At 44.4% G+C, this 25,605-nt stretch overlaps 1 protein-coding gene across 1 annotated transcript in view; it reads right to left on the bottom strand.

Annotated features, from left to right (window-relative positions):
* LOC8024520 overlaps positions 1-25,605 on the bottom strand; it is a 149,341-nt gene that overhangs the window by 93,274 nt on the left and 30,462 nt on the right. The window contains exon 2 of the mRNA XM_029972367.3: positions 2,687-3,067. Coding sequence (XP_029828227.2) covers positions 2,687-3,053 — 367 coding nt within the window. The 5' untranslated portion in view covers positions 3,054-3,067. The remainder of the gene's footprint in view (positions 1-2,686; positions 3,068-25,605) is intronic.

The following is a 25,605-nucleotide window of genomic DNA, read 5'->3' as shown; positions in this document are numbered from 1 at the left end:
TTTCTACACTCGGTAGTTTATTTAGCCCATAAATATGATTTCTGTAAAATTCCAGTAAAATTGCTTATCCACTAAATTGTCTATCAAAAAAAAAAAAAAAAAAAAATCGTCCCGCAGTTTTATGAAACTACCAAACTCAAGAGTCTAATGTCATAAACTGCAAAACCAGCAACCGACAAATGCCATGAAAACCTACTCTCGTGATTTAAAACTGACAGTGCTCTAGCGAGACGCTGGAACCAAAGTCGAATTACAGTTCGCTGCTCTTTCGATCGACTATCGTATGGGAACTGTCTTCACTATACCGTATTTATTCGAATATTACCAGCATTTTATTTATTTTTCTCGGCACAGTTTTTTTTTTTTTTTTTTTTTAGTTAGAGGTCAACTTACAATCAAGACTAAAGAAAGTTGACCTGTAATATTACTGAGTCTTATTTCCGAGCCTATTGCGCTAATCCATGCGCTCTTCCATGTCAACTGCTGCTAATAGAATTCCGGGGTAAAGCGGTGAAGTTCGACGCGCGCGAGCCCTAGTGAGAGGCGGTTAAGGTTGACGCGAGAAACGACAGGATAATCAAGGTATCTTAATCAAGGCTAAACGATCCTAATTCTGTCTTATCACAGTAGCCAATGTCCCACTATGTGACAATATTTTCTCACAACTTTTAGCTCCTGGCATTGCGGACGTACTCTAGAAATTCAGACGATGACAATGGGACCAAATAAAAAAAGTGTCCAAAGCACGACATCATAGCATTTGTCATCCTTCCGTTCGTGTTATTTCATCGGCTAAACCAACAAGCGCAGTGAACGTACCGTACCTTGAGCTTTTAGTATATGCGTGGTCGTAAATGTAGAAGTTGGAGCCTATACAACTGAACTCTTACATCGGATGAAACAAGCTATATAGTGAGCAGAGACGCTGTAAGATAAATATTTGTTCCCACTTCCTTTCCTCCTACCCTTTGAATATTAGGGTCACCGAATAACCAATTTTGCTTGTATTATTATTAGATTTATTCGAGCCGATCTCGGCGCACGTGTGACAGAATTCTGAGCAAACATTTTGGTCCAAGATGTAGCAGACTTTTGTTCATGGATCAATTTGGCGCAAATGGCGCAGCACTTCAGAGACTGCATCATAATCATCTTTCTGTCATCCAGACCCCGCACTCTTCTAGTTGACCTGCTTATCTTCATTCGACCGATATCAACAAGCAGCGTGCGCACCTAGAATGATTTATTTTCGAATTCGCTGGCATTCACGGTTTACCCTTGCTATTTGATTTCCCGGAAAAATATATTATTAACTGTCGTTCCAAAACAGTACATCGGTAATTCACGCTAGAAGAACAATACGCGTTATAGCGCCGCTTTCGGAGAATTTATTTACACAATGGGCTTGGAATGGGCATCGTGGCAGTTCTTAATTACCAGAACACGTGATTACGTGCTTCCCATACAAAATATGCTTCGCGCGTCAAAGAACACTAATTACGAAATCGTAAGAATGAGCGGAAGCGAGGATGTTTTTGTTTTATTTTCAGCACCGCCGTACTCTACTATTCTTACTGTTTTATGTAATATCGTAGAATAAAATCAAAACTCAGAGCAAACGTCTCCTGATATCGGTGTTTGATTTTGGATATTAATATATAGTTTACGCGTCTTCTTTTGATCCGCGCTCGATGGGCCGTCGCCACATCGCATACAAATGAAGACGATCCCATTCAGGTCAAGACACTGCATACGAATTGCGCACTTTTCATGATGGCATCTGAATGCACAAACTGCCATGGTCTCGGTTGCCTGCGGCGTAGCTTAGAATAAATTAGGCTTTACTGTTTTTCTTATAAAGCAAAGCAATCCGAACCCAAGCAACAACAATGTTGCTTCACAAACGAATTGTAGTTTTTGTTAAAAGAAAGGCTGGGAAAAGGAAGAGATGAAATCGCGGGTTATGTTTCATATTATAAAGAAACATCAGAAGAGCATATCAAGTTGCGATAATTATTACCTACCATAATATATTCGTCGTTATTCCTTAAGGAACGGCAATGGTTTCAAGGAAAAAAAAACAAACAAAAAACAGCTCACTTTATGAAGAGTGTAGAATGACATATTGGTGGAATTGGACCGTTAGAAACAAAACAAAAACGAAGGAGTTTGGGGGGGGGGGGGGGGGGGGGTAGGCTTGTTTACAGCTGAGGTTAGTCAGCCGCGCGGTAAAGAAAACAAAAACACTCCGCAATTTTTTTCGGAAAAATGTAGACTCATTAGATTTTCGAAGTAAGATCTGACGCAACGATATGACATTTGTTGTTTACGCGTAACCGTTCAGACGAACCAAGCGAGACAATGTTTTCTTTTTTAGTAGATCGTACTTGCTCTTTTACAAGAATACCCGATAACAAAAAGATGTGAGGACGAAGGAGCCGGCGGAGTATTAGACATCGTTATCGGAGGTATCGGAACAATCTACTAAAACTTTCGTTGTGGCTATGATCTCCAAGCGAGGCATTAGGGAGCATAGTAGATCATTACGACACCTCCGATAGCAATAACATAAAACGATACCATATGTGTCCGCAAAGGCGTTGCCAGGGTATCGGGTATCGCTATGAGAGTCCTCGAAACGATCCACTAACACTCATAATAGGATCTGTCTACGATCACGACGCACCTTGCATGGACCTGGATGGATGTACCACGCGCCTCTTGGGCAAGTACATCATCACCTCGTCGGCTTCCTGGTCAGGAACTCCACCGGCACTCTCGTCCTGACCGTCGTCGAGGTCCTCCTCGCCGTCGGGACCGAGGTCTGCCTCGCCCAGGAGTGACGGAAGGAGCCTGGCCATCCGGCTGGAGAGCAGCTGGTAGTAGAGGCGCTCCTTGTCGCCCATGTCTTGCAGGTCCTCGGGCGACTCGGCCCTCTTCCGGTGCATGCTCGTCGTGGGCACGGGGAAGTGGGACGTGCGCTGAAGAGACTCCAGGTCCAGGCAGAGCGCCAGGCCGGCACCCAGGACCAACAGGGACAAACTTCGCAGCATGGCCACACCTTGATCTGCAACGAGATCAAAGCACCCAAAGAATCTGAAAGAGATGTACACTTCGTGACACCGTTCGTGCGAAGACAACTTCGGCGCTTTTTTACATTTTATCTTGAAAGACTACTGACGGACATCAAATTTTGCCACTTAGGTTTAAATCTCTAATGAGCACTTTCCACCACTATAGTAGTTCCGATGACAGTCCGTCAATACCGAGAAAAAAATAGAGAAAATCAACAATGGCTTGTTCGCGCTGACAGTGTCACGGACTGTGCGTCGGTTTATTTCCATGATTAGAAGACGCGGAGTCAATACGTATGGTTTACTAAGGAGAAAGTAAGGAGAGCTGATCGAAGCTTGGAGAAGGGACACCCTCGAAGCCTAAATGGCAGAGACTTAGATGCTTCAGTGCTGCTGAAGAAGCAACAAATATGCACCTTTGGAAGCCAAGCTTTCTTAAACGAAGTGTCCGCTGCCCCTCTGAAGCTTCCGAAAGGTACCTTATTAAATACAGAGAAAGTTAAGTGAATGGAGAGACCGCAACAAACAACTTGACACGGGGCATGAAGCCTCATATGACGAGTATTGAGAAAGCAAAGAACACGATGGTGTACAACTAGACAGACAGATCGGTGTAATTCTATGCTTTAATGTTCGCATTCTGGCTGGGCAATCCCGCGGTCCTCTGAATCCTCTTTGCCTTTCAGTTGCGACGTTTAGGTTATACGTAGTCTTGTAGAGTACACGTCGTCTTTTAGTCCCCTGAATTCAGTCCGTAGATTGCGGTGATTGACTTTCCAAGTGCACCCAGGAACGTAAACGTGTGAATACGATTTTCATGGAACAGTAAAATAGCCAAAAAAAAAGGAAGCGAAGAATTAACGAGTTGGGGAGGTATAACTATAAAAACGGCAAACTTCTCGGCGTTCAACATAAAAATATGTTTTCACGTTAAATATCCTTGCATGGTACACCATGCTGGTGTTTTAACCAATGCCGGTAGCTGATGTTGCTGCTTGTTGCTAGTGAGAAATGCCATTTCTTATCGACAACCCCCTTTAACAAATTACAAATTCTCGATTTCGTTAACCTCATGGGCTGAACTTTACCCATCTCGCACCGCTGGGGTTACCTGAGAGCAAAGTTGCTTTGTAGGGTGCGCAAATTATTTTTGGTGCGACAAAAGCCACAATAGCCCGTTTTAACTAAACCAAAGGACAAAAAGAAAGCATCACCAAAAGGAGCACCTATGCATCTGTCCCGCGGTATTGCAGTGTGCTTACATACGTACGCCATTAGTACCCTCAGCTTCATGGGCTATTCATAACCGCAGATGCACCTCCCGTGCATGCGATATGCGACGACGTCGCAATGTCTGAAATAATAACAACTACATAGCTTCGCCGTCTGGCCATATATCTTTGTCGTTAAGTTTCGCCGGACCCATTGCAACGTCTCACTTTGGCGTCGTGCATAACTCTGCGATCTGTCAGGTTCACCTTCTTAGAGCTCCAATACGTTTTATTGCTTACTCAGGGGACCAATTGGATTCCGAGTGCTACACCGGCATTGTTCCAAGCACAGAGCTCTCCCAGGGTTTGTGCACAATAAATGGGAACCAGGCGCTTCTCTTTTTTATTTCCTTCGCGTTAAAGCACGTTGTCCCAAAAACGGACTGTGGAACGCTTTCACCACGCGCTAATGTACTAGGCTGCATAGCTGATGGTCGTACGCATCCGCCGGCTTAATGTATTCAGTACAACGAGGGCCCCAGTTGTTTGTTTTACTCAACGAAGACACCGAAATGCTCTTTCTGTTATTGGCACAACTTGCCCCTGTGCCTGACGAGAACTACTCGTCGAAACACGCAAACTATGACGTTAACGACCAACGGACATGTGGAGAGAGACACAGCGGGTATTTGTGCGTGATTTTTGTATTACTCACTGCGCTAACGTGATTAAAAAATGAAGGATGTTTACAAATCTCTGTAATGCGAAGCTAGAGCGCAGCTCTTGAGGAGAAGGAGGGAGGGCGCGGAGGGGAGGGTATGCCACTTCTTCTCCGTACCTTCCCCGTCTCCCCTACTCCTCCCCTAATTTCCTCCTCCTCTCCTCCTCCTAGTCCTACTCTCCCCTCCTCCACCTCCTTCTCCCATCCTCCTCTCCTTCTCCTCATGCATTCTCCTCCTCCCTTCCTCCACCTCTCCATCTACCGTTAAATTTCACCGCTTAATTTTCCTTTAAATTTAGCGAAAATTTCCCCGCTAAATTCAGCGAGTTAAGTTTCCCCGCTAAATTATCCCGCCAAGTTATCCCGCTCAATCTAGAGGAGAAGCTGAATTTGATCATGAGTAACGTGACACGAGGTCATATGTCGTCATTTTGCCAGCTAGATTTAGCGAGAAAATTGACGTCACGTGTCCTCAACACCAATCCAGTTTCCCCGCTACATTTAGCGGGGAAAATGACGTCACATGAGTTCGTGTCACGTCATTTATGAACAAATTCAGTCTCTCCACTAGATTTCGCTGGAAGATTGACGTCACGCGATCTCAACTCCAATTCAAATCCCAAATAAATTTAATGGGGCAGTTACGCCGACGACGACGGCGACGCCGCTCAACGCGGAAACAGCGGGCACCTAAGAGCTGCGTTCTAAAATATTTTCCGAATGCATAGGCGACGATGGTAAGTGCAGGGTTTTCGTACGTTCAGATATACTGTTTCCTCAAAGCATCAAATCCAGACTGAATAAACGTGTGTATAAAAAACATCCGGATATCTAAATAAAAAAAAAACAAAAAAAACACTGTACTTCGATTCAGGTGGACTACATAGTCCAACCCGCTGGCCACCAGGTCCAATCGCGAGCCGGTGGGAAACCACGTGGTGCTTCTCCGACGTGCGTTGTTGGTGGCTCAAGGTGCGCACACTGACACGTAGGTCAGAGCGATATACCATGGAGTCTTCACATGGCTCCTGATAGGGGTCGTAGACATGTCGTTTCATAATTCAGGGGCTCTAATTCTTGTCGAACAAACCTTCGTCAACGCGTAAAGTTTGTAAGAATTCATTATATTCCGCCACAACTTTACCAACCGCTTGTTGTGGAGTTTTGTAGATGTTATCACTTAGTTCCTTTTTTTACGGGTGAAGCATTGCCACTTCAAATGTAAATACCAGCCGCAAAAAGTAATTAGCTTCGCGTTAGGTGACCTCATTTTGATTGTCCCCTCTATCCAGGGCTCATCTTCCTTCCGCCCTTTGAAATGCGGGTTCGGGCTAATGATATATTGAACGCCACGTTCATCAAATGTATTGACGAATATTTTTTGTCTGCGGTGACATACACGTAGAGAAAAGTTCGAACAGCAGTAGAGGTTTTGCGTGACAAGTGCTTTGAACAAGTAACCGTTTCCAAGTAAAAAGAACAACAAAAACTGCAATTGAATTTTTTTTTGTATGACGGTGCGGCATAGATAGAAGGGAGAAGATGAGGAACGTCTAAGTAATAAACGCTTTACGAATTAGCAGTTTTAGGACCCCCAAGGGGAGATCTAAAATGGGTAAAACACACAAGTGGCTAAAAACTTCAATTCAGAGGGTCATGAAATCAGTACTGCAATAATCAATCCAAATATTGCAGTTCTACGAGGGAGCAACTTTATGACCAAAAATTCGAGATTGCAAAAAAAAAAAAAAAAAAAGAACACGCATGTGTAATTAAATAAAAGAAAATCTTAAGACGGAGCAATTTTATGACCACATATCGGAGCTTGCAAATATGGGAAAAACATCACTGCCTAAGAAGACTTCAATTCCGAGAGTCATGAGATTATTAGTTTCTTGAGAGCATTAAAGGGGCCCTAAAGTGCCGTTGGAGGTCCTCATTTTATGGTCGACCCTCAAAATACAAACTCTAAGCATCCTAATAAAAAAAAAGAAGTAATGTACGGCTCATTTGCTTATTAAAAAACTGATCAGAGTTCCCGACACTTACCTTTGGCGCATAGCGACAGATGGCACTAGTGAACTCTGCTGAATATGGTCGAAGGTCGGACTGCGCTTGTCAGCCAATCGCGAGTGATGGATTCCCCGTGTAGACGAGCGGCCGACCGGTCCCGCTCCTCCACGCGGTCACCCATATTCAGCAGAGTCCACTAGTGCCATCTGCCGTTCTGCGCCAACGCTAAGTGTCGGGAACTTTGATGACGTTTTTAATATGGAAATCGGCCGCGCATGAAGGTGATTTCGTTTTTCTTTATGATGCTTAGAGCTTGTAGATTGAAATATGACAATAAAACGAGGATCTCAAAAAGCACTTTAATGCCCCTTTACGTGGGGATCAATTTTAGAAACAATATTACGCCGAAAAAAAAAAAAGAAAAAGAAAAAAGCGGGCGCTAGAACATGTGGAACGTTATTCGGGCTGCTGCCACGGAAAAAGTGTGTCAAAGGTTTCGAGAACAAAGCGAAAAGAGCTGGCTTTTCGCCAAGGGGCATTAGTCAACGGGGCTTCTGAGATGAACAATACTTTGGTGCACCACTCCTTTTTAATTTGTGCTGCCGAAGGAAGCGACTTTTCCGCGGCATTCATTAGATTTAAAGATCACAATGCAAATAGCGTGTTCACGAGTTCGAAATTACAGTTATTATGGCTTATATATATTTTTTAACTAACATTCGTGACCGGCTTTAGCAGGCGTAAAAAATAATGGGAACGTACTTTAACTTATGTGTTTTCACGTAAGGACGGTAAAATCGTACGCGACAGTCGGATATCAAATATTCATTTCAATGTATCTAGATAGCGTCTACCTAATTTTAGAGAGAAGAGTACTAAATTTCAGGCACTAAAAATAAGTAAAGAAAACATCTACGTTTTTTTTTTTTTTTAAACTTTTGATTGTAGACGTCTTGAATCAATTTAAGCTCGATTGTTCCTTCGATTACAAACAAAAATAAAGAAATATCATGTTCTTCCCTAATTCCTATATTTATTCAAATTGCTGGTTTCGATTATGCAGATACTGGCGCAGAAAATATATATTCCTATACCATCGCTCAGCCAAACAGAAGAAAAAAAAAACAAAAAACGATACCATCTCCACGAGACGAGCTCTTTGAATTTCACGTGAGAACGTGGAGAACATCGAACAATATATCAACCTCATTTTCACTTTCAAAGAGCGTGCAAGAATCCGATTAATCCTCAACGCCCTCTCGGCTTTTTTTCTTAATCAAATATTAACGAAGACGAAAGTAAACGAACCATTCTTGTAAAAAAAATCTTTAGAAAAAATAATAGAACAATAAAAACCGCACCCCAAACCCAGACCACTCAAGTACCGCTTTCTTGCCAGGATTCTCCGGTCTCGGGGATTGGGGCGCGTGCGAGATCCAAGCTGCGGGAATATGCTAAGTGCCTCTTCCCTTTCAGATGTCTCTCAGGCGCTATCAGGCGGCGGGAACGGGTTGAGATTCCGGCTGGCGAGCACGGCAAACAAAAGGGTCTCTCCCTGGTGCTGTCTGGGAAGGAAAGCACACGTCGCTATTTGTGGACGTTCTAGAGCAGGACCGCAAGGCTCGAGCCCGCATGAGTGCGTGCGCCTGTCCCGACGCTCCGGTTGCAAAAAACATGTCTAGCTTACTTTGAAAAAAAAAAAAAAAAAAATCTGTCGGGAACAGAATATGCCGCGTGTTCTTAAAAGTTGGGAAATTATTGAAAAAAAAAAAAAGTTTAGTTTTCTTTATGTTGTTCGTTTACCTTACGGTTCTGCTGGATTAGAAAACAACGTAGGTTTACCGCAAGATGGCGTCACCTAAGGAAAGACACGAATGTGAGAAGGCGGGATCTACCCACCTGTTCAAGTGTGCAGCGAAAACTGGCGCTGCATAGCGGCCGAAATGTGAAACGAAGGAAAGGGGCTTAAATGCACCACGCTGGAGTTCCAAATGAACGGTTGCAACGTAAGAAATTCAGGGTTGGTTCTACTACAGCCTTTCTTGTATGTTCACACATTTTTTTCTTCACATTAGTCTGATGCTTAATGCTTATTGCCTAATGCCAGCGGTCGAAATGGGAAACAGAGGAAAGTTGCAAATAGCTAGCTGTTGCAATATAAGAACTGCACAATGGGCTCCACCCCCGATTTTGCTTAACTTCCGCACATTATTTTGATACTTAATGCCCCATGCTCCGTGCCGAATGTGCCTCTAGACATTGGGTATTAAGCGAAATGTTTTTTTTTTTTTTGGGGGGGGGGGGGGGGTGGTGCCTTTTTGTTTTTTCTATCCAGGGTTTATTAATATTACTCTTGTCCAGTTCTCGGCACCTTTGCATTAAGAGCATATAATTAGTAAACATGCATAGGTTGGTTATGCCTTCGTGCACCATTATCAGATGCGGAAGTGCTTGCTTACGTTAAAGAAAACTGCACACAGAAGGAAAACGTACTATCTGTACATATACGGCAACTCCAACCTCGTGCATCTAGTCCCCTTTTCTCAGATACGCATTTCGGCCGCCAGGCCGCGTCAGGCTTCACTGCACAGTTGAATAGCCGGTGGCTCTCGCATTTCTCCTTTACCTCTTTTCCGCTGGGTGGCGCAACCTTACTTGGGATGGCGAAAACGTTACCGCTGCTTTGGGAACGACGAGGCCTAACTAATCAGGACGACGTTCGTCGTTATGAGACTGGATTTTTTTAAATTTACTTGATCGAGGGATGTGCAATGTAAGTGAGATAATACGGGCAGATTAAACCTACATGTGCTGTCGTTATTCTGGTATAGCTTTAGCTGCCTCAGTGACGCTAGGCGAAGCCATTATTGCATGACACGAGAAGCAGAAGTGGGATCCTCCATTTTGGTTTCAAAAACCGCAATGGTAATGGTACAGCGGGCGGGACTCCAGCGACTATTTTATGAGTTCAGTCATTCACTCTCGCATATTTATTAAGTTCGGTAAATCGTGTTCTGGTGTGAAAACTGGCGTGGAATGTTGAGCTTCAATGGAGACGCAATCGCTATACCCTCTAAGAAATCTGGAGCGTCTGCTCTCCCCCAAAGCACCTAGGAAAGCAAATTGCTGTAATCTGCCGAGGAAGCTTGATGGCGGGGCTAATAATAAGATTTAAAAAAACTGTATTTTTGGGTTAAACATATTCTTAACCCCGTTATTTGCCAAGCGCCCTCCATTGATTGCAGGATTCTGTCCTCCCACGTGCATTGCGGGAGAGCAGGCATTTCAGATTTCTTAGAGTGTTCCTTCGAGCAATTCAGTCCGAGAAGGAGAAGGTACCTTGTCCTCTTCAGGCTATTCCGGTGGCAAAATGGATGATCGCCTCATTACCGCTAAGATACGCATTCTCACTTGAGCCTGATTTCAGTCGATATTCTGGTCAGCTTCCTATGGAAGAAAATACATGACAGCGTTCTGCCGAGTGAATTGCGGAGGAATCTACGCAAAAAAAAAAAAAAAAAACCATTCGGAAGTCTACATATATTTTACTGATGTGTCATCCGCGGGGACAAATAATTTATCTTGGATCGCGTCGACTTCGACGGGCGGCCTGAACAATCAAAACAAACAGAAAAAACAAAACGCACGAGCCTACATTATCGAGGAGCACTCAGAGGTCTAGCCACCACGATCGACCGACGACAAGCAAGCGCACGGAAACAATGCGACCAGGGGCGCAAGACCGCAACGTCACATCTTCTTCTCGTCATGACCGCCACGACAGAACGGGTCAGTGCGCAGCTCGTCCAGCTTAGAGTTCCTGTATATGCTCCCCCGAAGGGGGAGCATATACAGGAACTCTAGTCCAGCTCCGCGCAGCACGACACCTGTCGGTGGTATATTTATGAGCGACGGCGTAAGTCGGATTCCTCGTCCGGTGCAGAAAAAAAAGAAAAAGAAAAAGAAAAGATACTCTGTTCGGCCTCGAAGCTGACAATCCACTCGCCGGACCCATCGACCGCATTCCTTCCGACACCTGCCTCCGCTCCCTGCGATTGGGATAGGGTCAGGCGCCTGATCACGTGGCGAAAGATAGACATATGACTGGTACATCGAGCACGTATAGCCTCCACCGCACTGTCAGTTTAGGGGTCACCCGTAAGCTGACAGTGGGGTGGAAGCTGGGCGCTCTGTGGTCCAGTCATACGCTGTGTCTTTCGCGACGTGATTACGCTCCTACCCAAGCCCCACGCGTAGAGAGAGGAGTCACGCGATGAGAGGGAGGCGGATGATTGGTCCGGCGAGTGCTTAGCTCTCACCGCACTGTCTGTAGCGTGAACGGAGTTTTTTGGAGACGAACGTCCGCCGATCCATACTGCATTCCCGAACGGCAGCAGGGCTCTGCCGCCACCGAGGACGTTGCCATGGTTACCAAGGGGCGTATCCTCGCCACCTGTACGAACGGCCCGGCCGCGATGGCCACGGGCCAAGACGAACACCCCTCTAGGCGTACGCGGTGCCTCATAATCAGACTTGCGAGGAGCTGCACTTGATTTAGGCTCGCCTTATGAATTCGGTAGGAAGCCGCGGGATGCTCTTACGCTTCTATTCCTTTTTTTTTTTTTTTTAGGAGGGGGGAGGGGTTGGCTGTCTCCTTAGCGTCGTTTGTTTATGTTATGGCTTCCGGCGATCATTTTTCGTCGTTAGAAAGGCAGGACCCGTGGATTTAGGTATCCTAGATGCGCCCTAAGTTCACGGCCGTCGTGTTTTATATATATATAAATATTTCGAAAATGGCTCAGGGCGCAATATTGCGTACTATAGAATAGGCGGGAGCCCGTGTAAAGTAGATTGATATAAATTTCCTTCTTTCAAAACCCAGCCTCACGCGTTTAATAAATTCTGTTTTTCACTCGTGACACACCGCGTCTTTATTCGGTTTCCTGAACTTCGCACCGACATCTCCCGTTTTCTTGCCGAGATGAAACTTCGGACCCGGATCTTCGTCGCTGACTATATAAGAGTTACCTACACGTTGTCCCATAGAACGCGTGCAGAGTTAATGTTCCTATCGGATTAAATCCTCGACTCCCCGCAGGGGTTTTCAAAAGGAGCGCGGCACCAACATTGATTATAGTATGAACGTAATTTACGAACCCCGGAGCATGGAAACCTCTGCGTTTGCAATACGAACAAGATGTTCCAGCTCAATCTGTATACGAAGCGAGTATGTTTTCTTCTTTATGCCGAGCGACGCACCGACATGCACACTCCGCAAAGTTTGCCTATTGACTTTGGACGCACTCTAAAGCGGAGACGATTAATATAACTTTTAAATGGCGTAGACAAATAAAAAGGCGACACTTATATCAGCCCAATGTTCATGGAGTAAAGGTGTCAAGAAAGCACACACGTGTTATGCCGGCAATACTGTAAAAAAAAAATAGTTTTGAATGAGTTACGCTTTAGTCAATCTGTGCATACATAGCAAAGAAATCACTTTTTTGTTTGGAGACGCGATGATTAGCCACGACTGAGTTGATTGTTGTTGCTGTACGTTTTTGTCTTTATTAAACGTTTAGCTCGAGAGATTAGCGTATGTCCTGTCTATAGTCCCCGACAGCCTAAAAGGGTGTGGCTTGTTAACTTCACGATTCTTGATTCCTTAATCTTTCCCCTGAGTTCTCATCAGCTGATACCGGGCGATGTGATTGGCTGCGAAGGGGTAAGAAAATGCCCGGGGCTCATCATGCTCTGCATTCCTTAAGATAAACTATAGCTCCTTGTCATTTGTTAGGGGCGAAGCTCCTTAGGGTCTAGCCTTGTACGACCGGCGTCAGTGCTCACATCGATGGCCATCCCATCTGTTTCAAAAAAAAAAAAAAAAAACTGTTTGCGCAGTCGACAGGATTCGAACCTGTGCGGGGAGACCCCAATGGATTTCTAGTCCATCGCCTTAACTACTGGGCCACGACTGCGGGACGAGTAGGGGGTTCTAAGATGTGGTAGTAACTCCAGAGCTGGGGATGTCATGGATGAAACGTTGCATGTAGCCGCTCAACGTCTATACAGGAGAGGGCGCTGCGGCAGCGCCATCAGCACTACCTATGAGCAAAATCAGTATTATCAGCACCACCCGAGCTTCGCCCCAATCAACATCATTCACCACGTCGAGATGCGGTCATTTTGCGTTCTTTGCGCAGTATTTCTCCTTTTCAGTAACTGCATAACTTTAAGAGCATATGTTTTCAATCCGCCTTCTAATTAGTTCAACTGATTAAAACGCAGAGCAACGAGTGGTGCGACCAAGTGCTTCGCGGTGCAGCCTCTTCGCCACTCTAACCTTTTGTCCTTTATCTCTGTCGGTTTGTTTCACACCTCTTAGGACGCACTAGTTTTTTGCTGCACATTCAAATGGGCACAAGCCACCCCGTTTTGCTAGTTCATATCTTGTCCGCTAAGCGGCGTTTCCTCCCATCGACTTGCAAAGGTACTTAGGGACTTCTGGGAGCGTTTACGTCGAAACGTTAACGACCGAGACGCACCGACCTTCGAGGCATTGAACGGTTATATATGGCAACGCGTACGAATGCAGACAATCCTTTGATATTGACAAATGCAGCATACGTGCCAGGACGAAGTCGTAGAAACGGGCCCACGCTAAAAATGTCATCTGTGCTTCGACGCCGAGAATCGAAGCAATCATTCTCGAGCGCAGATCTATAGAAACACGGTTATCCAGCTCTGGTCGAACAGATGGTATTCACCTAAAATAAATCGCGAAAACAAATTTCTCATCCTATGCAACCTTTTTAGCACGAAGGACTGGCTAAAGGGTACATCTTTTTTTGCGATAACTTCGAATTAAACCCCTGCGTAAATCAAACGGCATAAATAAAAAAAAATATCCTGGGGATTATTATATATGTAGAGTTAACAGCTTGGATCTTGAGAGAACGCCTCAAATTTGTTTCACCTTCATGTAAAAAAAAAAAAAAACATATATTCGATGGTTTCTAAAATCAATTTGGTTATTTATTTGAATTGTATTACTAATGCAATTTCACCCTCGATAGTTCCGCGGAGGAAATGCACCACTTAAGCGCGCCTTATGTAAAACCAATGTTATAGGCGTTACAAAAAAAAAAAAAAAAAGTTACGAAATACGTAATTTATTACTGGTAAGTAAAAGGAACGCGTTACCGACCTATGTTACTTCAGAATGAAAGGAACACCTTACCTTTACCATTACCGATAAAAACTAACGCGCGCTACTTTTGCGCACTTTTTATTTATGAGTTAAAACGTTTTACTGTTTTGACGGTACAGTTATCATAAACGCCATATTTCAAGAAACAGTATGTCCGTACGGAAACTTGACTTGATTGCATTATCTTTTTTTTATAGGCACAGAAAAAAAAAAAGAACTGTAACTTGTTGTAAGTCTTGGGGAAACGATGAAACGTGTAACGTAACAACTCTACGTTTTACTCGAAATAACTAACTTCAGTACGCTGTCCGTTACTGTTTTGAAGAATGTGACGAATACGTTACTATGTGACCGAAAAAAATGACGCGTAACTGGTAACGCAGTTCCTCCCATAAAGCGTTACCGCCAATACTGTGTGAAACTGACGAAAGCTACGCAATTCCACAGGTGCTCAAAAATTGGCGTTTTATAGTTGCGGCAGCGAGAACATATTTCCGTACAACCCGTTTCTATTATGCACCAACTCATGTTTACAAACAAACCGGAGCGCCCGGAACGCCTCTAGCGGACGCTACCGGCGCCGCGCATGCGCGATGGGGGTGTGGGCAAGACGCTCGCCGTCGCCCATAAACAAACCATTGAAATGCAATGTTATCGGCGTCTGTGTGAGTCCCCGTGCCCTTTTTCGCGTTCGAATTGTTGATTCTACGTCTTCCTGGCAATGCCTGACTACTTGAGCGGCCTCAGCGAAATTAACAAGGCTCGTTACACCGTAAAACTTCGCGTCAATAATGTGACATGCGGCGATTCATTCCGCGTGGACGCCGCAGAATGTACGCTAAAGCCTGATTCGCATAATGAGATTTCGCTCGCTATTTTCAGTCGCAACGTCGCTCGGGCTGCAAAAGCGTGAACCGAAGCTGAGATGGTCGACGTCGATACTGAAAATCGCAAGCAGAATCGGACCATGCGAATCAGGCCTAGCAAGTCGGTGATGGTCACTGGTAACAATGATCAACATCTCCTTGTATCTACTGTTTACATCGAGCCTGCTCACCAACCTTCAAATTTAGGTCTTTTGAGGCGTGCATTACTTCTTATCGCAAGTACCGGGCCAAGATTCTGTCTACAAACCGGCGTCGTCTGGGAGAGCAGACGACAAGCAGACACGTCTGAAAGAGCAGACGACAGTTCGAACGATCAGGTGGCCGTTTGAACTTGAAGACGCACTGAACGTAGTCCGCAGGTGGTCCGCACAACTTGGCGGTTTTTTGGCGTTCATGTTGGAACAAAGCGAATAAATCTGATGATCACAGCTATCCGTGAATTCAACCCAAAGTGCTTCCCACCCAAGCAATCGTTGTCCAACGGCGTCTGCTTTTCCCTTTTCACGGCACATATCCATATTCTCGGACGAACCGAGCACGTGAAAACTGACCTTCAAACTTTTCTCGACACTTTTGGTACGGCCCCAGTCGCAGCGTTTTGACGAGAAGGCAGGTTTTTGTCTCGTTCCTTTCAAAACAACGCAGGAATACACGTCTGGCATGGGGACCTCTGCCCACAGCCCCAGACCGGAAGTGCGACCGACGCGCCACCACCGCGCCATGACGTAACAGAGATGAGTTCGTGTATATACACGTAAAAACTAAAACCTTAATGAGAGTGAAGTTATGTAACAAGCTACAAGGTTTCGCCTAACAAAAGTAACAGCTTAATACCATATTTCACTTACAATGCAAAATATGTTATCAGTGATACCACTAATAACGCAAGGACGTCTGATTATTTATTTCTTTTTAAGTTTACGTCAATTTAGTTGGTGAATTTGGTTTTATAATAATAAGATCCGGTTTTGGCACATTTTTTGAATATGAGTTTAAAGATGATAAAGGTGCGATTGAGATCCTCCTTGAAATGATGACGTATGGTTAATATCGAAGGACAAGGTTCGTTTCCCAGTTATAGTGATAAGCAATGCTTATCGTTCCGGCTTTGTACATATAATATACTTTTCTTTGTAAACAAATGAGTCGAAAATATAAATTTACGCTTCTTGCTACTGATGCATTGAACCATTACTACATCGCGGGGACGGGGAGCTTGTTCTTCTGGAGCGTTTACGCTGTTTCAATTACGGCTGTACAAATTACCGGAGCCCTTAGAATGTTTAATGACAATTCTGGTTATTTTATTAACGCGTTTGTTTAAAATCCGAACGCAATGTCCTTAAAAAAAATATCAGTCGATTCGTACTAGACTGCACATTAATAACGGAAGAAAATTGCAAGGGGTTGATTTATGATCTTAATTAAATGTGGAGTAGTACGTAAAACTAGAAACATGGTTATAGGTTCGGACAGGCGAACAAACGAGCCTGACGTTGTTAAAAACTGATTATTAACGACGCACATTTTTGATTAGCTTCCTAAACCTCTATTGTAAAGAGAAAGAAATGACTAAATCAAACAAACAAAACACTGCAGCTCGAGAAGGACGTGGCAGATCATTTTTAACATACCGCCATTAGAGGTCCTCCGGGTGTCTCAATTTCACGTCAAGATATTAGGCGGTTTAATCGAAGTGCAGCTCTTCTTCGACTCTTAAAAGAAGAAAACAAAAAACGAAAATATTGATGCAACATTTTGTTCAAAGATTGCCTGCGCAAAGATTGAAAGGTAAAGAAGAAAACTGCCCCACTGGCTTTCTTAAAAAAAAAAAAAGAAAAAACAAGCGAGTGTTTTTTGTGCATACACGCGACCACCTAAAAAAAAAGCGCACGCAAGAATGATTTCTTTTTTTTCTAGCTCACGTCTTAGCAAAGTTTGTCCAAGGAGTCAGCCAAGCCTAATAAACGCGGGCATCGATGGCCAGACCTCAAACATAACACCAATGAAGAGATACACAAGAAACAAAAGGGAAAAACAAAAGGAACCTCCCTTCTGGCCTCTAATTGCCATTTGCGCCTATACGCCGTTTTACCCTACAATAGATTGCGGCGGACGTTCACGATCCATCCCGGCTAATCCAGTGCTGCGAACACACACCGGGCGACTACACGCCTCGCGCGACGCTGCGTCTTTCCCGGACGTCACGTGACCTTCACACGACGTCCGATTGGCTCCGCTTGACTGGTAGGGTCCCTAGCGGTCCATCGTAACTTCGTAAGACCATGGGAAACTTGCAATCTTGCGCTGTACACGCCGCAAACAAAAGAGCCAGAGCCGAGTAGATGAGACGTGGCGGGTTCCGGCACGCGGTCGCGCTAATTAGATTTCCGTTCGTTCGGGCAGGCGGGCGGGCAAGTCCCGACCGCGCCATTTCAGGTCGATTAGCTCTCCGGCTTCGGAGCGGGGACCACGGATATGCTTGTGATCTGAACGTGCTAGAAGCGGATACGAAACCGATGCGTGCTCGGGAACGCGAGGAAGGTTAAGCGAGGATTGAGTTTATGGAGGCATTTATGCCCGCTAACATGCAGACGCGAAAGTTCGTACTGCAGGCTGGAAATCAAACTGAAGCTCCTGGAAATCAACTTAGCGGAGATGACTTTGGTGAAGCCTTTGAGTCGCCTTTGCCTGGGATGGAGAGGGCTCTTTTTTTGTTTTTTTGTTTCTTGTTTGTTTTTAGAATTGCTCATTGTCAGCCAGTGTAGGAAGTCGGGGACCCTCAAGCTGTTTTACAGCTTTTATTTCTCCAGGCTTACACTACATCAATTTGACGAGAAAACAAAAGTATGTGTATTTTACCCTATTGTATCGTATTCGCTGCAGCACTCAAGATAAGCGAGGAACACGAACACTACACTTCGTTTCATCAGAAGTCAGAGAGCAATCGCAGTCTATGCGGAGCGCAAGTTCGTCTGCTTCTTTTGCACGGGTTGGGGTGACGTCACAACGCCGAGCTCTGATTGGTTCTGAATGAAGGATGGTGGGTGGAACTCAAGGCAGCTTGCTTTGAGGTCTACCCACTATCCTTCATTCAGAACCAACCAGAGCTCGACACCGTTCTGACGTCACCACAACCCCTGCAAAAGAAGCAGACGAACTTGCGCTCCGCATGGTCTGTTTAACCTCAAGTGCAACTGCAGCAGATGTTAAGAGCCATCGGAGCCAATCAAAAACCGTGTGAGCTTTCTGTATCCTTGGACAGGAAGTGCCGTAACGCGCGGATTGCGAGGTCACGTGCCACGTTCCCAGAGCTCGATTGGCTGGGATTGCTCTTAGCGTCCTCTGCTGCCGGACGTATGTTGAAACGGTGTATATAGACTGTTTTATCATGGCCAGCGCCATTTTGAGTACTGTGGCACCGTCTAGCGAGCGTCAGGTTCCGCGGCCATGCTGAGTGGTTACAAACGCTGGCGAAAGTGCTCTTCGGGGCCCCGTTCCCGCGTTGGGTGTGCGAGTTGAGAGCTCCAAAGTGTTGGTCTTGCGACTTGGGGCGCGTCTTGTGTTCTTGTGTGCCGCAGATAGTGTTTTTCATCTCATAGGCAACTTTTTTTGCCCCACATTATGACATTCGCCAGTACGGCGATGCCGAGAAGAGCGGCACTGAACGCTCCACCGATAGAAATCGGAGAAGAGTGCTCAAAACGTTGTTTCAGTTAATAGCGATTGAATTTTTCTTCATTTTTTGGCGCTTTAGATGCAGTACACCAGGGATATTTTTTTGCGTTTCGTGTCGTCCACAACAATAAAACAATTGGGAGCCATTCCACTCTGTGAAGGTGAATGACCAGCGAAACTGTTTAGCACACGACACAGACGTGACACAGAATTTTGAACAAAGGTACGAACACATTTATTGTCTTGATCAGTAGTCATCGTGACAAAAGGCACGCACACACACACGTGCAGTCCGCCGCCGCCGCTGACATTCTCGTTGCCGTTCCCGCCGTTGCTCTTCGCAGGCGCGTCGCTCTTCGGGAGTCCGGACTACAGGCTGCTTCCCCATTACGACGAGAGAAGAGAAGTAAAATTGAAAATGGAAAACGGCAACTTGTCTTTCTGGCTTTTTTTTTTTTTATACGTTCGCGTCGACGACTATCGCCACCCCGAGGAGCCGGAGGCAACAAGACACGCGAGACGGGACCGCCATACGGCGGAAAGTAGACACGCGACGGAACCGCCACCCCCAGAGAGAGGAAGGAAAGGAAACTAGGCGCGCAAGCGCTTGGGACAACGACAAAGAGAGGGCGGTGCGAGAGTAGAGTTTTTGGTCACGCACAGGAAAATTCCTAAATTACCCAAGTTTTAAGGAGAATGCAGGAAATGAGGGTGCTTCACGCGCCGGATGCGCACGCGTTCCCCGTATAGAAGATACAATGTAAATAACCAAAATAAAGCATTGACGAACGCGCGTGCAAGATGCCATTTGTTTTAGGGTTTTGCTCTAGAACAGTTATTGCAGTGCAGACGGTGCCACGCGCGGCGCGGGAGTGCGGTGCGAGCGTAGAATTTTTGGTCAAGCACACGAAAAATTTACGGAACTCTAGCCATAAACTGCTCCGCTGTAATATAATGTGAACAATATAATTTAGTTGAGAGCGTTGGTAATAAATTTAATATGCTAGAAAGAATAAAACATAAAGGATGGACAAATCTTCCGAGCACACTCGAGAGAATGGCGTTAGAGAAACGTATTTTCTGTTTACAGACGCAACCCCCTGCCGCCGGATGTTTTGGTCATTTGGAAAGCGACGGCGTTTGAAGACATTGCAGCCGCAGTTGCCTGTCGGATCCCGTCTATAATACAGATGTCATTCAATAATATTCTCCGCTTTGGGTTGCTATTCGTGCAACCTATTACCGAACACTGATATCCCAATGACCAGGGGATTGTCGCCTAGCTCAAATTACACCTCGAAGTGAAATAGAATAGAGGAGACAGCGAACAAAAATAACCAAACTTGAAGGAACACAGGCGTCCAAGGCATTCATCCGGGTATTTCGCTCGTTCCTAACCACTCAGGAAACGAAGAAAGCGTTGGCAGCCCTTTCCCCTTTTCTCTCTTGCCCGCTTTCAGTAAGACGGCCCATAGAACACATATAAACTAAAAGCGCAAGGTCATAGCGCATTTACTGCGCCTTATTGGTTTTGTTGACCATAGCACATGCGCAGAAAGATAGCTTTCGGCGAACGCCGTGATGTTGCGCATTTGATGCTGTGTGATTGAGTCTAACGGCTTGTATACTTCGTTTCATCTTCGGTCCGAGCGCGGCCGATGTTATGAGCCGAAGAGACAATCAAACAGCGAAAGAGGCACAACGTCATAGCGTGCTCTCTGCAGTTGATAGGACCAGCCGGTATTCGCCGTCTCTCTGTGCGCGCTCCTCCGCCGGCTAGTCTTATCAAACGTAGAGAGCACGCCATGACGCTGCGCTTTTTGCGGTGTTTGATTGGCCCTTCGGCTCAAAATATCGGCCGCGCTCGGACCGAAGCTGAAACGAAGTATAGTGGTTGGTTGGGCTCTGACTCAAAGATGAATCGAAGTAAAGTTGCGTAAGTATTAAGACCTGAGCTAAAGGAAGGGCTCTGCATGTCTTTCCGGGAGCTTAAAGCAACAAGATATTGTTGCTGACGAAAATGGCTCTACAAAGGTAAAAATGAAAATAAAGGTTCATTCGGCGAACTTATGCTAGAAAGAAGAGATAGAACGAGTGTGTTAAAAGCAGCAGCGCGCGTCGAAGGCGGTAGCGGCGAGCGTTAATGTGTCGGCCTCACAGCTGGCTGGGGAGAGAGTGTCTCGTCATCAGGAGAGTATGGCAAGGCCACGCTGGGCTTCTTATCTACCACGCTCGGTATCTCAAGCATTCGGCCTAGAATATTGGAGCGTCGAACACTCGGGGTAAAAGTAAACAGGAATCTTCTAGAAGTACGGAGAAGCCTTGCTCCTCGGTCATGCACGCGGCAATTTGAAATACGAAAAATTGAAAATTTGTGTGGGTGTACCAAAAAAAGTCGTAATAATTGCAAGCCTAAAATATTATCGATGAGATTCATACGGTTTAATGAACGTAGTCGCCTCGGTGACTGCGAGGCAAACCGCCGGCCTACGTATCCCCAGGTGGCGGGTTCGAATCTCGGCCGATCTGACGGAAGCTTATAGACCCCTTTTAAAATACGGTACTCTGTTGGCAGCTGTGAAATCCCTCCACAATGGCGGACTAAAACATCAACGTCACGGCACGCTAGAAACAACTCACCCACTAAAAAAGGTGATGATCGCGGTGACGCTGCACTTTCGACGCTGTTTGATTGGCTCGTCGGATCGTAATGTTGACCGCGCTCCGACGTTTGCTATCTTATGGAATGACTTGCACGTTCCTCGATGCAGTCACTCCGCCATTGTGCAGTGGTTACGACCCCTTAATAATTGGCACGTGACTTTTGAAAGGGGTCAATTGCCGACAAGGCGCCGTGTAACCGAAGTTTCGGTTGCACGTTAAAAGATCCCCAAATCTTCAGTCCTCCGCTGGGGCGCGCTAGGCGCCCTCGTTAGTTTGGCACGTAAAAACACCAAATTTGACTTTTTCTTTTTGTTTTTACGTTTGATGATTTAATGACCATAGCTTTCGGATTCGAATCGCTTGTTTTGATCGATAATCTTTCGTGATACTAATGCGATTACTTTCTCTTTTTTTCCTGATAATGACAAAGTGCTATATACTTCTGAAACTTTGTTCACTTGTAAAAACCAAAAATTACATTCGTCAGGTTTACTCAACCCGCGAAAAACACTAAAGGAAAAAGAGAAACCTGCCTTCAATTTGCAAACTTCAATACAACTTGTGTATATACATATACTATATTGTGTACCGTATGCGTGTACTATGTGTGTGTATATTTGAGTCTATACGTTTGAGCGTGAGCGTGCGTGCGTGCGTATATTTGTTATCTCTTGTCGTAATGTCTGGGTCTTTCCCCGGTTCGTAATTAGTTTAGTATACTCGAAGCTTTTCTTCGGTCGTTCCTTTTCCGACTAAATTAGATAGTTTGTTCAAAAATTACCCAGGCACACGGAGCAAGCACAGTTCTCGTTCAATGCGCTTCCATCGGGCCCGCCAGGTGGGTACTAAATGAATTACCGGATCTTATCGCCAAATAGTCGTACCAAACAGTCTCAACGTTGCGGTACCGAACGACTGTACGCATAATTGAACCGCAAACCTGAAAGCGTCTCTAAACATAGAACCAATCGATTGATTGAATCGACTTGACAAACAAACCCCACAAATCGTTTTTTTTAATTTTTTACACACTCCATGTTATTTTTGGCGTGTGAAGTAGATATGACTCAGTTTCGGCAAAATGCATCTATAGACGAAAACAAAAGTACCGTAAAATCCCCAACAATAGCTAAATAAAAATTTGAAAATAATCATGTGAAACTGGGGGATGGATTTCTTAGGTCTGCAGTATGTAAAGATGTGTGTTTTGCGTGTTTTCTAATGTTAAAATAGAGTAATGAATCGAGTATAGCATGCGGGGCAAAAATGGAATCCCTTATCAACTTGAAAATCATGCTTAAAATCATAAATTAAATCAAATGAAAAAGATAGGACGTTTTGAAGCAGGTAATTCTTCTTTAGCAGGCTCGGAAGGGATGAGTAACTGCCAACTTGTTTAAATACTTCAACCTGTTCAACTTTCAAGTATTGTTATTCGTAGGTATGTAGTATACCTGATATTATGATTTGTTTTTCCAAACGCGGTAGCTTTAAGGCTGAAGTATAAAAAAGCGGCCATTTTGAATATGCCCGAACATTCCTTTTTATTTTTGTATAATTACAATGTAGCGCAAAGACAACACAGGAAGGAGACAAAACGAACTAGCCGAACAGCTTATTTTGATTCCTCTTTTTATCTTGTATTTATGTTTATTTTCACGATAAATGTTTCCGTACCTAAAATAACTCCGCATGTTTGAAGAAGACTGTAAATATTTAAAAAAGCCAGGTGCTACGTCCAACAAAACTTTTCCTTTGAAAAAAAAAAAGAAGAAATGCGAGGTGTGATAACCAAAAACAAAGCTTGTTTTTGTTTTCTTTTCTCCAGAGCCCATTTGTTTTTTATAATATATCTGAAACTTAATAATAAAAAAAAACTAGACTCCTACACACATTTGCTAACACACAAAAAGTGTATCAATCAAAGCACAAGCCGTGAATCGCACTCACGAGCAAGTGATATTGTGTTTTCTTAGCAGGTGTGCTATCTTTAGGTCTGTAATATGCTCGCCGTCGTTTGGCGTCCCTCAGAAAATGACAACCCGAAGTGCTTTCTTTTGCCTGTCAAAGTAGGCTTTCTCGAAGGAACCAATAAACGCCTTCCGCTGCTCCAGCCAGCAAGAAAGCTTGCTTGCACTTTCTCAGTACGAATCAATACGTGGCGCCGATTTAGCTTTCCTGGCAGAATAATCGAGTGAGTTCAAGTTTCGACTTGTTGTCGGCCTTTACAGTTGCTGGGTGATGGCGACGTGCGTGAGCAAAAGCGCCGCTTTCGTCGGCATTCGCGATTGGTCCAACGCTTACTATGGCGTCTTTATTCTGCGACGAAAATACGACAATGTCCAGCTGCCGACTTTAACGTTGCTGGTTTGAGAATGAGACGAATCCAAGCTTCAATCCTGCTTTTTGGAAACACCATCACAGTTGTGTTGGAGTTTTTTTTTCGTTTTTTATTATTTGATTGGGCTGGATTTAATGGCGACCCCCTTGCAACGGAGGGCCGCTCGCCGGAAGTGTCGGTGAGGGCCTGTCAAAAGCTAGCTCAGCTGGGCCCGCCAAAAAATCTATCCTCTGTCTCACTAAAACCGTGCAGTGCAGTCAAAGCTACAGAGCAGGGATGGGCAGTATTTCAAATAAGTATTTAAAATACGTATTTCAAATACTTTGGGTGTTTTGCGTTTGTATTTAATTACAAATTGGGTAATGTATTTGACAAGTGTATTTAAATACTAAAATGTGGGTATTTCAAATACAATTGTAATTAAATACAATTTTGTGTTGGAGTTTTTTTTTTTGTTTTTTATTATTTGATTGGGCTGGATTTAATGGCGACCCCTTTGCAACGGAGGGCCGCTCGCCGGAAGTGTCGGTGAGGGCCTGTCAAAAGCTAGCTCGGCTGGGCCCGCCAAAAAATCTATCCTCTGTCTCACTAAAACCGTGCAGTGCAGTCAAAGCTACAGAGCAGGGATGGGCAGTATTTCAAATAAGTATTTAAAATACGTATTTCAAATACTTTGGGTGTTTTGCGTTTGTATTTAATTACAAATTGGGTAATGTATTTGACAAGTGTATTTAAATACTAAAATGTGGGTATTTCAAATACAATTGTAATTAAATACAATTTTGTGTTGAAGTTTTTTTTTTGTTTTTTATTATTTGATTGGGCTGGATTTAATGGCGACCCCTTTGCAACGGAGGGCCGCTCGCCGGAAGTGTCGGTGAGGGCCTGTCAAAAGCTAGCTCGGCTGGGCCCGCCAAAAAATCTATCCTCTGTCTCACTAAAACCGTGCAGTGCAGTCAAAGCTACAGAGCAGGGATGGGCAGTATTTCAAATAAGTATTTAAAATACGTATTTCAAATACTTTGGGTGTTTTGCGTTTGTATTTAATTACCAATTGGGTAATGTATTTGACAAGTGTATTTAAATACTAAAATGTGGGTATTTCAAATACAATTGTAATTAAATACAATTTTGTGTTGGAGTTTTTTTTTTGTTTTTTATTATTTGATTGGGCTGGATTTAATGGCGACCCCTTTGCAACGGAGGGCCGCTCGCCGGAAGGGTCGGTGAGGGCCTGTCAAAAGCTAGCTCGGCTGGGCCCGCCAAAAAATCTATCCTCTGTCTCACTAAAACCGTGCAGTGCAGTCAAAGCTACAGAGCAGGGATGGGCAGTATTTCAAATAAGTATTTAAAATACGTATTTCAAATACTTTGGGTGTTTTGCGTTTGTATTTAATTACAAATTGGGTAATGTATTTGACAAGTGTATTTAAATACTAAAATGTGGGTATTTCAAATACAATTGTAATTAAATACAATTTTGTGTTGGAGTTTTTTTTTTGTTTTTTATTATTTGATTGGGCTGGATTTAATGGCGACCCCTTTGCAACGGAGGGCCGCTCGCCGGAAGTGTCGGTGAGGGCCTGTCAAAAGCTAGCTCGGCTGGGCCCGCCAAAAAATCTATCCTCTGTCTCACTAAAACCGTGCAGTGCAGTCAAAGCTACAGAGCAGGGATGGGCAGTATTTCAAATAAGTATTTAAAATACGTATTTCAAATACTTTGGGTGTTTTGCGTTTGTATTTAATTACAAATTGGGTAATGTATTTGACAAGTGTATTTAAATACTAAAATGTGGGTATTTCAAA

This window comes from Ixodes scapularis, unplaced genomic scaffold (assembly GCF_016920785.2).
Source record: "Ixodes scapularis isolate PalLabHiFi unplaced genomic scaffold, ASM1692078v2 PGA_scaffold5__190_contigs__length_132052651, whole genome shotgun sequence".
Lineage (NCBI taxonomy): Eukaryota > Metazoa > Arthropoda > Arachnida > Ixodida > Ixodidae > Ixodes > Ixodes scapularis.
Note: the sequence above shows the minus strand (reverse complement) of the source record. Positions and strands in the feature narration are given on the sequence as shown.